This window comes from Giraffa tippelskirchi, chromosome 13 (assembly GCF_054371585.1).
Source record: "Giraffa tippelskirchi isolate mGirTip1 chromosome 13, T2T-mGirTip1v1.2.pri, whole genome shotgun sequence".
NCBI classification, from domain to species: domain Eukaryota; kingdom Metazoa; phylum Chordata; class Mammalia; order Artiodactyla; family Giraffidae; genus Giraffa; species Giraffa tippelskirchi.
Window position 1 is genome coordinate 56873606 of NC_137287.1, and position 12383 is coordinate 56885988.

The 12383-nt window shown below is 39.1% G+C and overlaps 1 protein-coding gene across 6 annotated transcripts in view; it reads left to right on the plus strand.

Moving 5' to 3' along the window:
- Window positions 1-12383, plus strand: part of TAF3 (TATA-box binding protein associated factor 3) — a 118654-nt gene that overhangs the window by 838 nt on the left and 105433 nt on the right. For 2 of the 6 annotated variants that reach the window (XM_081557231.1, XM_081557232.1), the window contains exons 1-2: window positions 2482-2689; window positions 4090-4332. In XM_081557231.1, the coding sequence (XP_081413357.1) occupies window positions 2650-2689; window positions 4090-4332 (283 nt within the window). In that variant the 5' untranslated portion in view covers window positions 2482-2649. Of the gene's footprint in view, window positions 1-1773; window positions 1821-2481; window positions 2690-4089; window positions 4337-12383 lie in introns of those variants that run through there. The other 4 variants (XM_081557229.1, XM_081557230.1, XM_081557235.1 and 1 more) reach the window with 3 other exon arrangements.

The window sequence follows — 12383 nt, forward strand, 5'->3', positions numbered from 1 at the left end:
GCTCTGCTCCGTTAGGGACACTGCCTCTTCTTTCTGTTCCTGTTCGTTTCACGGACAGCATCTCTGCCAACTTGGTCAGTTTCACTTATGTTCACTTTCACTTACATCTCAATTGATTTCCTCCTCGTCTGTATTTTTATGTCAGTGGTTATCAGAGTGTGGTAGAGAGATCATAGGCAATTTACAAGGTTACCCAGGTAGTCTGGGCTACAGCAGATGGTTTTTAAGTGAATATCTGGTAGTATCTGTTCTTTAGTGGCTAAGTTGTGTCTGACTCTTTTGCGACTCCGTGGGCTGCATCCCACCAAACTCCCCTGTCCATGGGGTTTCCCAGGCAAGAAGACTGAAGTGATTTGCCATTTCCTTCTCCAGGGGATCTTCCCCCACCCAGTGACCAAACTGGCAGTCCCCTGCCTTAGCTGGTGGATTCTTTACCACAGGGCCACCAGGGAAGCCCCAGGAGTATCTATAGCTGGTGGCATTTACAAAATTGGAATATTTAATAGGTGCAACACGTCATCTCATTGATGGGAAGTCTGTGTGTGGACAGGGAACTGACCCTTATTGAAGTTTCAGGGCATTATTTTTCAGGTGGTAAGCTAGAGAACTGGGTGAAGTGTTTCAGGGAACATTTTGTTTTGTTAAGGTGGTTTACTCCACCGAAAAATTGACACCCATGGATACAGGTTACTTCTTAGGTCCCAAGTTCCATTCCAACTTCCATAGTGCTATCCGAATAACCTGTTAGTCACTCCATAACACAAATCTGATTGTGTCATTCTTAAAAATATTCCACTTAGTTACAGGCTGAAAATCTAAGCTCTCTAGCAGCACTGCACTTTCCTTTGTGAGCTCACATTTTCTTATCTTCTGCTGTCCTGTCATCCTCAATCTGCAGCCATGCTACTTGCCTTCCCTGAAACACTTTAAGCCCACCATTCCTGCCTGCGCGCTATTCCCTAGTGTGTCCTTTGCCCCTTGTCCACGGATAGTATGACTTCTGTTTTGAGATTCACTTATCATTTTCTTTAGGAAACTCATCATATCTCTTCTCATAATTCTGTGCATATTTCTGCCATGTTAACTGAGCATCTTCTTTGTTTTTTAAATATATTTATTTATTTATTTGGCTGTGCTGAGTCTTAGTGGCGGTATGCGGGATCTTGGATCTTCATTGAGGCTTTTGGGACCTAATTCCCTAATCAGGGATGGAACCTGGGCCCCCTGCATTAGGAGCTCGGAGTCTTAGTCACTGGACCACCAGGGAAGTCCCTGAATACCTTGTTTTGTAATCATCTGTGTCTGTCTCTTACCCTTTTGTCTTCCCTCCCCAGAAGACAAATTTATTATACTTGTATTCAGTAACCTAGTATAGTGCCATAATATAATAGGCAGCCAGGAGATACTTGTTGAATAAATAACTGAACTGATAAGCCACTACCATAATAACTATTTAGTCCTTTAACTTTTTGAGTTTTAAAATGTGTATTTTTGGACCGCTTGATTTCACAGCTGTGTCAAATCGGAACTTGAAGCTGCCGAGGGGCTCTCATTCCCTGTTGTCTTGCACGTGCACCACCAGCACACTGCTCTCTGCTTTTGCTTCATTTTCCTCCCTCCTCCCTTCCTGGCCCTTGAGTTTACTGTAATGGTATGCGTGGTCCCGGTTATATTGTTTGCTCCCAAATTGCCTAAATGAGGATGGATGTTCTGTACCTTTAGGTCACAATATCCCCAGAATACATAGTTACCGTTGCCGACTCACACAGAACCAGGTAGGTGCTGGCATTGCAAGCAACCAGGTATTCTAGAGTCATCGGGTAAGCCTTGTTTTGCCTTCATGTGAACCTCGTTGATAATTACCCAGTCTCTGTAATGATTGTTTTACTTTTAGTGAGAATAGGATGATCAGGTTCATTACTCCCCATTGTGATTGGGTGACTTTTCAAAAATGCTACTTCCTGGTATACTTAACTGGTTACAGACTTTTTTAGGTTCTTTTTTCTCCACTATTCTTATTTCAGACTGGAATTCTGTAACATCAGGTCCCCACTATGCAATCTTGTCTTCTGTTTATTTCTTTTGTCTTTCTGACACAACGTTTATTGAGCACCTCTTATTTATGTGCTACCTGATGGAGACGTAGGATTACTTAGGCATAATCCCTGCCCATAAGGTGTGTACAAGGGTGTCGAAATGTCAGTAAAAACAAAATGATGATATTTGTTCCTTTTTAAAAAGATGCTCTTTTGGTAAAGCAAGTATCGGAAGTTACTATTAATTTAACAAATAGTACATTTAAAAATTTCCCAAAGGTAACGATTTACCAAAGCACTCAGGAGCAGAGGTTTCCGTATGCACTCTATTATACATTAAACAATGTGTGCATACACCGAAAGTAGTGCATGGTTTCGGCCGTAACTGCGTAAGAAATACAGTGACGGAGAGACGCATGCGCACTCTGGGTCCAGGGCAGGCTTCACAGGGAAGACGAGATTTAAGTGGAAGCGGGACGCACAGTGGTGCCAGGTGGGGAGCACGCCAGGTGGAAGAAAAGCATAACCTGAGATAACCAAGTGGGATTCAGCGAGGCGGCCAGCTTGGCATATGTAACCAGTTCATTTGGAAGGTGCTAGAGAAAAGTGTTAAATGGAGAAAAATCAGGAAGGGAGGGACTTCACAGATAGAGGTAGGCAACACTGCACACTTCTGTGGAGGGGGTAGGGTGCTGGAAGTGATACCTGAAGACAGTTGCGCTGTCGGTGAAATGCGCTAGTGATGCACTGGGGAGGGCCTGAAGCTGTGCTGAGAAGGAGTGTGGGAACAGAGTGAGAGAAGCGCTGAAAGCCAGGGCCGACAAGGATGGTGCAGGGGGGAGGACCGGAAGGTCTTGGGCTGAAACTGCGCAAATATGGAGGAATTCAAGAGGATCACATTTTTTGAGGGTGAGAAAAGAATAGTGCTTTTAATAAGGATCAAAGAGTTGAAAATGCCTACCTTCATTAAGGGGAAGAACAGGTATTCCTTTTATGTATTCTCTCTCTGTTATACATCATAGAAGTAACCTATACTTGTATAGAAATTCAGAGTTCAAAATTCTTGAAGTTAGATGCGAGTCTCATGCTTCAATTCTTCCCTTCCCCCGTCTGCTGCTCTCAGCCCCGTAAACTGTTAAAGATGAAGGTGTGTCTTTCCAGAAGTTTTCTGGATGGGTGTTGGCAAGCATGTCTAGTTTTTGCAAACTGTGTATTATTCTTTTCCATTTTACATCATGGTTTAATTTCAGGCAAACTGAATTGGATATGATTATAGGAGATTACAGTAAAAAAATAAATAAATAGATTGTTTATCGGAAATCTGAAACTGGAATTTTCATAGAAGTTTTAAAAGATATAGAGACCTTAAGTTCTGCTGAGGGCAGGCAGAGAAGGAACTTCCTTTTCTAAAGAGAATCTCACTATATCTAATGCTTTATCATTTCATCTCAACCCATTTTATATAATGTCTTCTAAATACATTTAAAATATATATTTAAATTGCCTGTATGATCTAAGTCCTGTCAACACATTTTCTTAGATTTAAAAAATTTTGATTCAGTGGTATAATTCATTCAGCAGATGTTTATGGAGTGCCAGCTGTATGCCAACCACCGTTGTAGTTTCCAGCATTGTATCACTAATAGAGAGAAAATGGAATGGACATTTACCTAGCTCAGCATTCTACATATTTGATAAAAAATAATAATAAACATTTACTTTGTGTCAGCCACTATTCCAGGTGCCGTTGACCATCCTTGAGTTACTTTTGACATTAGTTCTGTACTGGCTGGTTGTTAGTGTGAATTCTCTGTGGTGTTCTGGCTGGTCATCAGATTGTATTTAAATCGACTTTCAGAGTCAGCTTTCTAATATTTAAACAGTACGATGTTCTATTGAAACTCTATTCAACTCTTTTCAATAATTGAGTCCCAAGTATATAGTATATTTGTTTCTGAGCTGCATATTTACCTAACACTTTTTCTCTTAATGCTTTCAAAGATACTCGGGAATTTTCTTAAAATAATTTGCTCTGCTTTTCACTTTGTTTCAGATGGCCGGACGGACCCAATTTTGGATGATGTTGGTGAAGCTTTCCAACTCATGGGGGTTAGTCTTCACGAACTAGAAGACTACATCCACAATATTGAACCCGTCACTTTCCCACATCAGATCCCTTCCTTTCCTGTTAGCAAGAACAACGTTCTTCAGTTTCCTCAACCTGGAAGTAAAGATGCAGAGGAAAGGAAAGAGTACATCCCCGATTACATGCCGCCCATTGTGTCTTCTCAAGAAGGTTTGTGGGGGTTTTTGTTTCTTGCTTATGTATTTGTAACTATTTTAATGGGTTTTTAATCTGCTTAGGTTTTCTAACTGAATTACATAAAATGTTATGCTAACATATAAATTCTGGAAATGCAACAAAAAAAAAGTATTTTAATATTACTTACAAATTGTTCTAACCTTTAAGGCAACAAACTTGCAGCCGGCCTCAGCAGGCAGAGCCCTGGAATCATGAAGGCATTAATTTCCTTCGTAAATTTTAAGTAGGGGAGAACCAAAGGTGACCTCAGAGAGAAGCCTTTCAGGAGACGTAGTAAATGAGAATGGGATATTAAGTAAATGAGAAAAGCTTTGAAGCATAAAATTGGGGTGGTTCTCCCCATGTACTGTAGACATGAGTTGGATGATACTGGAAACAGTGGGTGAACATTCACTAATATTATGTAGATTTATCTGTATCTTTATGATGAGTAGAAATATTATGTTTGGTCGTACAGAATTTTTATTGCAAATAATACCTACTCAGACATAGTCAATCCTTGAAGAGTTCCTTTTTTCCTGAATGATTTTACATGTTGATCTTCTAGGTTCACTAAGATTCTAAAGAGATACATACGTAATTTGTGGTCTCTAATGCAGGTACAAAACATTTTTTCTTGTTAAAAAATGGAAAAGTTGCAGTTTCTTTCTTTTTTAAAATTCTAAAACCATAGATGTGCTTCAGGATAACACAAATGATGGCAGAAATAACTTTGTAACCTTTTTATTAACGTGCAGTTCAGTGGCTTTAAGTGCGTTGACACTGTTCATCTCCAGAACATTTTTGTCTCTAACTCTGTAACCATTGAACGATAACTCCTCATTGCCCCCTCCCCTCAACCCCTGGCAGCCATCATTCTATTTTCTGTCTACAAATTTGACTGCTCTAGGTATTTCATGTAAGTGGAATTTTACGTACCTGTTTATCTGGCTTGCTTCACTTGGCATAATGTCTTCAAGATTCATCCATGTTGTAGCAAGTGTCAAAATGTCCCTCCTTTTAAAGGCTGAACTATACCTCATTGTGCATATTAAGCCACATTTTGTTTTCCATCCATTTTTTGATGGCTACTTGGGTTGTTTCTACCTTTTGGCTGTTGTGAATAATACTGCTATGAACATTGCAAATACTTGATGCCCTGCTTTTCAGTTCTTTGGGGTCTATACTCAGAAGAGGAAATGCTGGATCATATGGTTATTCTATATTGTTTGAGAAACAGTTTAGACGTGGAAAACTGTCATAGCTTTCTGGTTTGAGTCCCTTGGAAAAAGACTCTACTTGACAGCTTAGCACTTTTCTACTTAAAGTTCTTAGTGATTAATTCCTGACTGAAGGCAGCAGTTTCACCAGTAAGTGTGATACAAAGCATGCCTTCAGTAGGTGTTCTTGAACCGAGTTCAATTAAGCGTTGTTTGTAGGGTCTTGCCTATAGAAGTTCCTTGTTTCTCCTCCTTTCCTGTCTAATGGTACATTAACAGCACGGCTTGGAAATCTTCACACTTGGAAATCAGTCATTCCCAGTTCCTAAGTAGCTGCTAAGAATCTGTCTTCTCCCCTCCTTTGAATTTATTTGTATTTGTAACCTTTATTACCTTGGACAAAGTCTTACTGTTTGTAACCCCCTTATGTAAAGACGTTCTGTTTAAACCCCTCATTCTCTAATGTCTGTGTTCTTGATCTTAGAAACTTATATTTGTTACAGCTTCTCTAAGCATATATTTACTATAATAACAAATGAATTTCAATATTAACATCATCAAACGAGGGTTTCTTGGGCTGAGGCCTGGTACTAACTGTGTTGGAAAGAACCCCTCTTCATGAAAGTAGCATTAAGTTAGTCTGTGATGTGTCCTCTTGTACTTTAAGAATAGCCTTTGTATGGCTCTGAATTTTTTTTTAGATGAAATACCACTTAGAAGTATACAAGTATGCTTTAAATGCTACTTAGAAGTACACAAAATTTGAAATTGTGCTAAGAAAACACGAATGGTCATCAAATGCTGGGAGAAAATTGAAGGCATTATGTAGGAGGAAACTGAAGGAAAGACACTGTTGTAAGTAACTGGCACATTAGTAATTCGAGTGGTACGAGTATCATTTCAGCGAGTTAGACACTGGTAAAGGGTAACAGCAAGACTATGTGTGTTATCAATTGGCATGTGTTTGAGCTGGAACTACTGTCTTCTCCATATAAAGAGTTATATAGTCCATTTTCTCTGTGCACTTTGGAGCTTTCTAAAGCTATTTTGTGGTTTTCATATCATTTTGCCTCCCGTTCAACCTGCTGTTTAATAGTTAAATTGTTTAAATTTTTTTCTGTCTTTTTTTTTTTAGTTTGAATTCAGGTTCAATTAATCTCACTTCCTGGTTCACACATAGGTTCCTCTCTGGTCATTGCATGGCCTGCATTTATTAATTTGGAGAGTTAATTATTTTTAATACTATAATAAGCCCTGATGAGCTCACTACTCGGAACCAAAGCTAGGACTTTGATTATAGTCTATGCTTAACCTTCTTGTTTCATTTTTATGGCACGCAAATTATATACAGTGAAATTCTCTCAAAGTGATATGGTTATCATGTTTAAATACTGCTAAGGAAATGTAGCTAAGATAGCAGATTTGTACTGGATAGTGAAGGAGAATGAAAACTGATTCAGTGATTTTAGCTACTGACTGCACTCTGGAATTATGATAGTAAACTTTTTGAATTTCTCTTCTGGATTATTTGAAGCAAAAGAAGAATGTTACGTTATTTGAAGTTTCTGCAATAAAAATTATAAACATTCTAGGAGGAAAATAACATAAGCTTTGACCACTTCTTTTTCCAGCTAACACTTGTGGATTTTCTAAGGAGCAGAAATATTGCTGATTCACATAATGTGTATATTGTTCACAAGGATATGGTAATGATAGGCAGTACAATAAGATGCTTATTAAAACCTTTTATTCAGGGAAAAGAACATAAAATATAGTCCTGTGGTTACCCATTTTTTTAATACAGCCGCACAAGTCAACTTAGAAGTCATTTACAACCTGAAGTCTTTTTTTTTTCCACTGGCACAGCACATTAGAAAGTATCTAACACACGACTGAAGCGACTTAGCATGCATGCATGCATTGGAGAAGGAAGTGGCAACCCACTCCAGTGTTCTTGCCTGGAGAATCCCAGGGACGGAGGAGCCTGGTAGGCTGCTGTCTCTGGGATCGCACAGAGTCGGACACAACTGAAGCGACTTAGCAGCAGCAGCTTCAGTATTCTGGTTAGTGGTGCACAGTGTGGTACAGATGTGAACAACTTTGATAATAACATCTGTTCACCAAGTTTTTTGTTTTATTTTCCTAAGAACCACAGGCATGGTCAGACTTTGGTCATAAAATCTTACTAGCAAAGTTCTGTCATGGGGCTACCCTTTGATCAATCTTTCAACTTGGTTTATGTCAAAAAAAGAGTGTGGGGAGTCCCTCTGGTGGTCCAGTGGTTAAGGCTTTGCCTTCCAATGCAGAGGGTGTGGGTTCAGTCCCTGGTTGGGGAAGTGTAGAAGAAGCACGGGCTTCACGGAGCCATTCAGCTGTGACTCAGTTAGTTACTGAGTTTACAGTCTCATGAAGTCACTTTACCTTTCCCGATGTCATTTCCATCGTCTGTAAGGCAGGCATATAATACCTGCTACGAGAGTGATGGTGAGGACTGAGGGAGAGATTCTGTAAGACAGTCATATAAAATAGGACAGTGCTTAACACATAATAGCGAATGTTGGTCCCCTTCCCATCTTGCTTCTTCACTCTCGAGGAATTTCCTTTTCCCTTGAAGGACAATATACATTTGAGGAAATGACTCAACAATAAGAGTAAATCTAAAACAGCGTTAATCACATGCTTAGGGGCTAAGGAGACACAGACTTAATAGCTGGGCTGGGGTGTGTGCTTGATGGAGGAGCTCTCTGTCAGCTGTGTGAAGGTGGGGTGGGAGAAGATGAGAGACGAATTCCTACCTGTCATAACTGATTATGTGTTTTCAAGTGAAACCTCTTTGAAAGTATATTATAAATGCATATCTTGTGTAGACTGTTACAGTTCTGATGGCCAGTACCCAGTGTGTTTTACCCAAGAACCTACCCACCCGCCAGCCCACCATATGTATTTTCAGATTCACAACAGTAACATACTTTTCTTTCCTGCTTTGTTGTGCCAAGGAATGCATGAAAAATAGCGTTCTCTGCCAGAGTCATTGTTCGGTTCTCAAAAGTATGGTCAGTAGATGACTGGTCTTCTAGGTGATCTATTGATTGGTCCGTAACATTTGAGAAGGAAAAAAAGAAATAGAAACCATTTACTCTGCTTTACTTATTGCAGGAAACTTAACAACCTCAAACTAGCAAACTTCGTCAGGATACTGTGATGTTGCTACTTTTAGGGTTTTTAAAATTTTTTAAGTTAACTTTATTTGAATAGATTTGGATTTATAGGAAAATCCTGTACCCAGTTTCATGTAATGTTAATATATTACTATGGGATGTTATGGTTAATGAACCAATGTTGATACATTATTATTATGCATTATTAATGTCCATTATCTTTAGTTTTTACCTAATACCCTTTTTCTGTTCCATCCGTATCGTATGCCCATGACTTTAGTTGTCGTGTTTTCTTAGGCTCTTGTTGACTCGGACAGTTTTCAAGCTTTCCGTTTCTGATGGCCATGACAGTTTTGAGGGGTATTGGTCAGAGGTATCATAGGTGCCCCTCTATTGGAATTTGTCAGGCTTTTCTCATGATTGCACTGGAGTGACAGGTTTTGGGGGAGGAAGACCACAGTTGTGAAGTGCCATTTTCATCGTATCTTATTAAAGGTACATCCTATCAATGCAATTGATCACTGTTGAAGCTGACCTTGGTCATGTGGCAGAGGTAGTATTTCTCGATATATCCACTCTGAAGGTACCTTCTTCTCCCTCTTCCCACACTGTCGCCTTTGGAAAGAATCCCCGATGCGCAGACCACTGTTAAGGAGTGGGGAGTTATAAAGTATAACTTTACTCCCCCTTTAAAGGTGGAGTATTTCCACAAGTTATACTCTTCTGCAGAAATTATTTGAAATTCTTCTCCATTTGTCTCTTCTCTCCCAGGGCTTGTATTATGAAGCACTTTCAAAAATAAACATTTACAGGTTCATGTTGGGAAAAAAAAATACTTTCCAAGTATATTCAGTGTAAAACGAAAGTTCCTCCTCATTTTCCTCATACTCTGATTCGCCAAGAGTAATGTGTTTAAGGTGTGAATCCTTCTAGGTCTCTTAATAGGAAATGTTTTGTCTCAAGGATGTGTATCCACTTCCGTTCCTACCATTTGTCTTTCAAGCTGCTGCTGTCTGACTTCCTCCATCCTTCTCTTGAAGTCGCTCTCATTGAGATCACCAAGTACCACCTGACTGGTTGACTTAAAGGCAATGTTTATCCTTATTTACTCATCTATTTTTTTCGAGGATTGGGTATAGCTTAGTGAATTATTATAAAGCTAATACCTCTTAGGGCTTTCCTGGTGGCTCAGTGGTAAAGAATCTGCCTGCCAATGCAGGAGATGCAGGTTTGATCCCTGGGTTGGGAAGATCCCCTAGGGAAGGGCATGGCAACCCACTCCAGTATTCTTGCCTGGAGAATTCCATGGACAGGGGAGCCTGGTGGGCTATAGTCCATGGGGTCGCAAAGAGTCAGCCTACCGACTAAACAACAAGCAAATATCTTTTAACCACCTGCCATTTCAGCACACAGAACTTTACCAACCGTTCCAGAGCCCCGCCATATGCCCACCCCTCCTCTCTTCTCCACTCTTCTCACTCTATTATAGGGAATACTGTTTTGTTTTTCTTAATAGTTTTATCAGTCAAATGTGTATCCCTAGATACTTGAATTTCTTTTCACATCAACCACTTTAAGTTTCTTTTAATCTACTGGCCCCACTCCTAATTCCCTGCCCCCTCCTCCTCCCTTTTCCCCCTTCCAATGCATTGTATTTGTTGCGGAGCCTGGGGTGTTGGACTTTTAGGATTTCCCACAGTCTGGATTTGCTACGTACTCTGTACTATCAATGGTGCAGTTCAGTGTGCTTCTTTGAAATTGGCAGCGAGGATCTATAAGGACTGATCAGACTTCATTTCCCTACCTCTGGCAAGACAGATGTGGGTTTTTACCTATAGTGTAAATCTTTGAGTTAGAGTTTTAAAATATATGGGTGTCTCCAGCTTTGCATTCAGTCCTTAAGTAGAGGTGCATGTACTTCAGAGTGGAGAGAGGTTCCATTACATACAGCTATGATGGACTACACTTTACAGTGGACCAGGCCAGAATTCTCTTCCTGGTTGAAATATTTTTCCTTTAATCTGTCTGGATTTATAAAAATAAGAGCATACTTGCAATGTTATAATAAAACAGTTTGTATGCTTCTAAATAAGCAAAATATTAGTAGTATCTAATGCCTTAGGAAAGTTAAGCATTTGGTATTTTACATACCTTAACCACCACATTTGTATGTTTCTCCCTTCCATGATAGAAAAAATATTTTGTTGATTTTAATAAAATTTTAGAAATTTCAGAAGTTTCTAATATCCAGAGTTAGATTTCTTGGAAAATTTCCCATATGTAGCGGAGGGAGAGCTTGAGAGGTGAATAGGGCAATAGATGTTACACGGCTGACTTGGACTAAGACCCCAGTGTGAGAGCTTTTGTCGTAAATTAGGATTTATTCTCTCTTGCTTTGCTGAATTTGAGTCTTATCTGGGACAGTGTAGTAACTGCATTTTATTTAACTAATCAGCTGCTATGGCTACATGGAGCTTTTCTGTTTCAGATAGAATAATACCAAGTTATTTGCTTCACTTACAATGGTGGTATATCGATCTTGTACCATTGGTGCTAAAGAAAATTCAGAATCATATTTTCATTTATTTATCAAATAGCTATGAAGAGCCTACTGTCTGCCAGGCACACTGCTTGTTTTGGGAGATACAGGGGTGTGTCTCCAGAAAGGGCCAACTTTGCCTTCCTAGAGTTTCTAATCTAAGAGGGGATAGGAGAAAGACTAGATTAATATTTATTAGATTAATATTTATGTATGATTTCAAATATTTACCGAGTATGCTGTAAGGAATGAGGGACTTGATGACTGTGTTTTAAGTGGCCAGGGTAAGGTGGTGTTGAGGGTGGAGGGTGGCTTTGAGAGAGAAGAGTCTGGGTGGAACTTGGTCATCCAAGGGGAGGTGATTGGGCCTGGATTCTGACTGGTGACGCCATCAGAGGAAGGAGCATTTTATTCCTGGTGGAGACTTTAAACTCTGCAGTCTAAATAAGAATATTGATTTCTTTTTTCCTGTGGAAGGGATTACAGTTCAGTAGGTGGCACCCTTTCCTTTTCTGTTAGTGTTTGATATCCAATTAAATGCCCCCCAGAGTTTTTAAAGTCTTAAGAAAAAGCATATAACTTAAACCATAGGTGGCTTGTTTTAGAAAGAAAGACAACAGCATTGTTAATAATTTAATGTCTCTGGAACTTTGTTAGAGTCATTACACATGAATATATTTGCTATTTGTTTTCTTTAAGGAAACTTTTGCATCTGGCCAAGAATTCTTTTTATCATTTAGCAAAGACCTATATTATCCTTTCTGAAACTCCAGCTTTTCTTTTCAAAAATTTGAAATTATCTGTCACTACCTTTCCCTCTGTTTTGATTTTTAAACATCTTCAAAGTCCCATTAGAAGATACTTTTAATGTGGGCATATTTTCCCCATTTTCACTTTCCCTGTATGTATCCACCCATTTTTCATTTATGAAGATAAGTTTTGGTTAATTGACATAGTTAATACAATTTGTATCCTACTGTTGTTTGAAAATTGTATAAATCTTAATTATGTTGAATTGGTTCACAGTGCTTTTCAGGTTTACTGTATCCTTCTACTTCTCTGTATATTCATTCTGTTAATTTTTGAAAGTTTGATATTAAAACTCCAACTAAAAATCTTAATTTATCT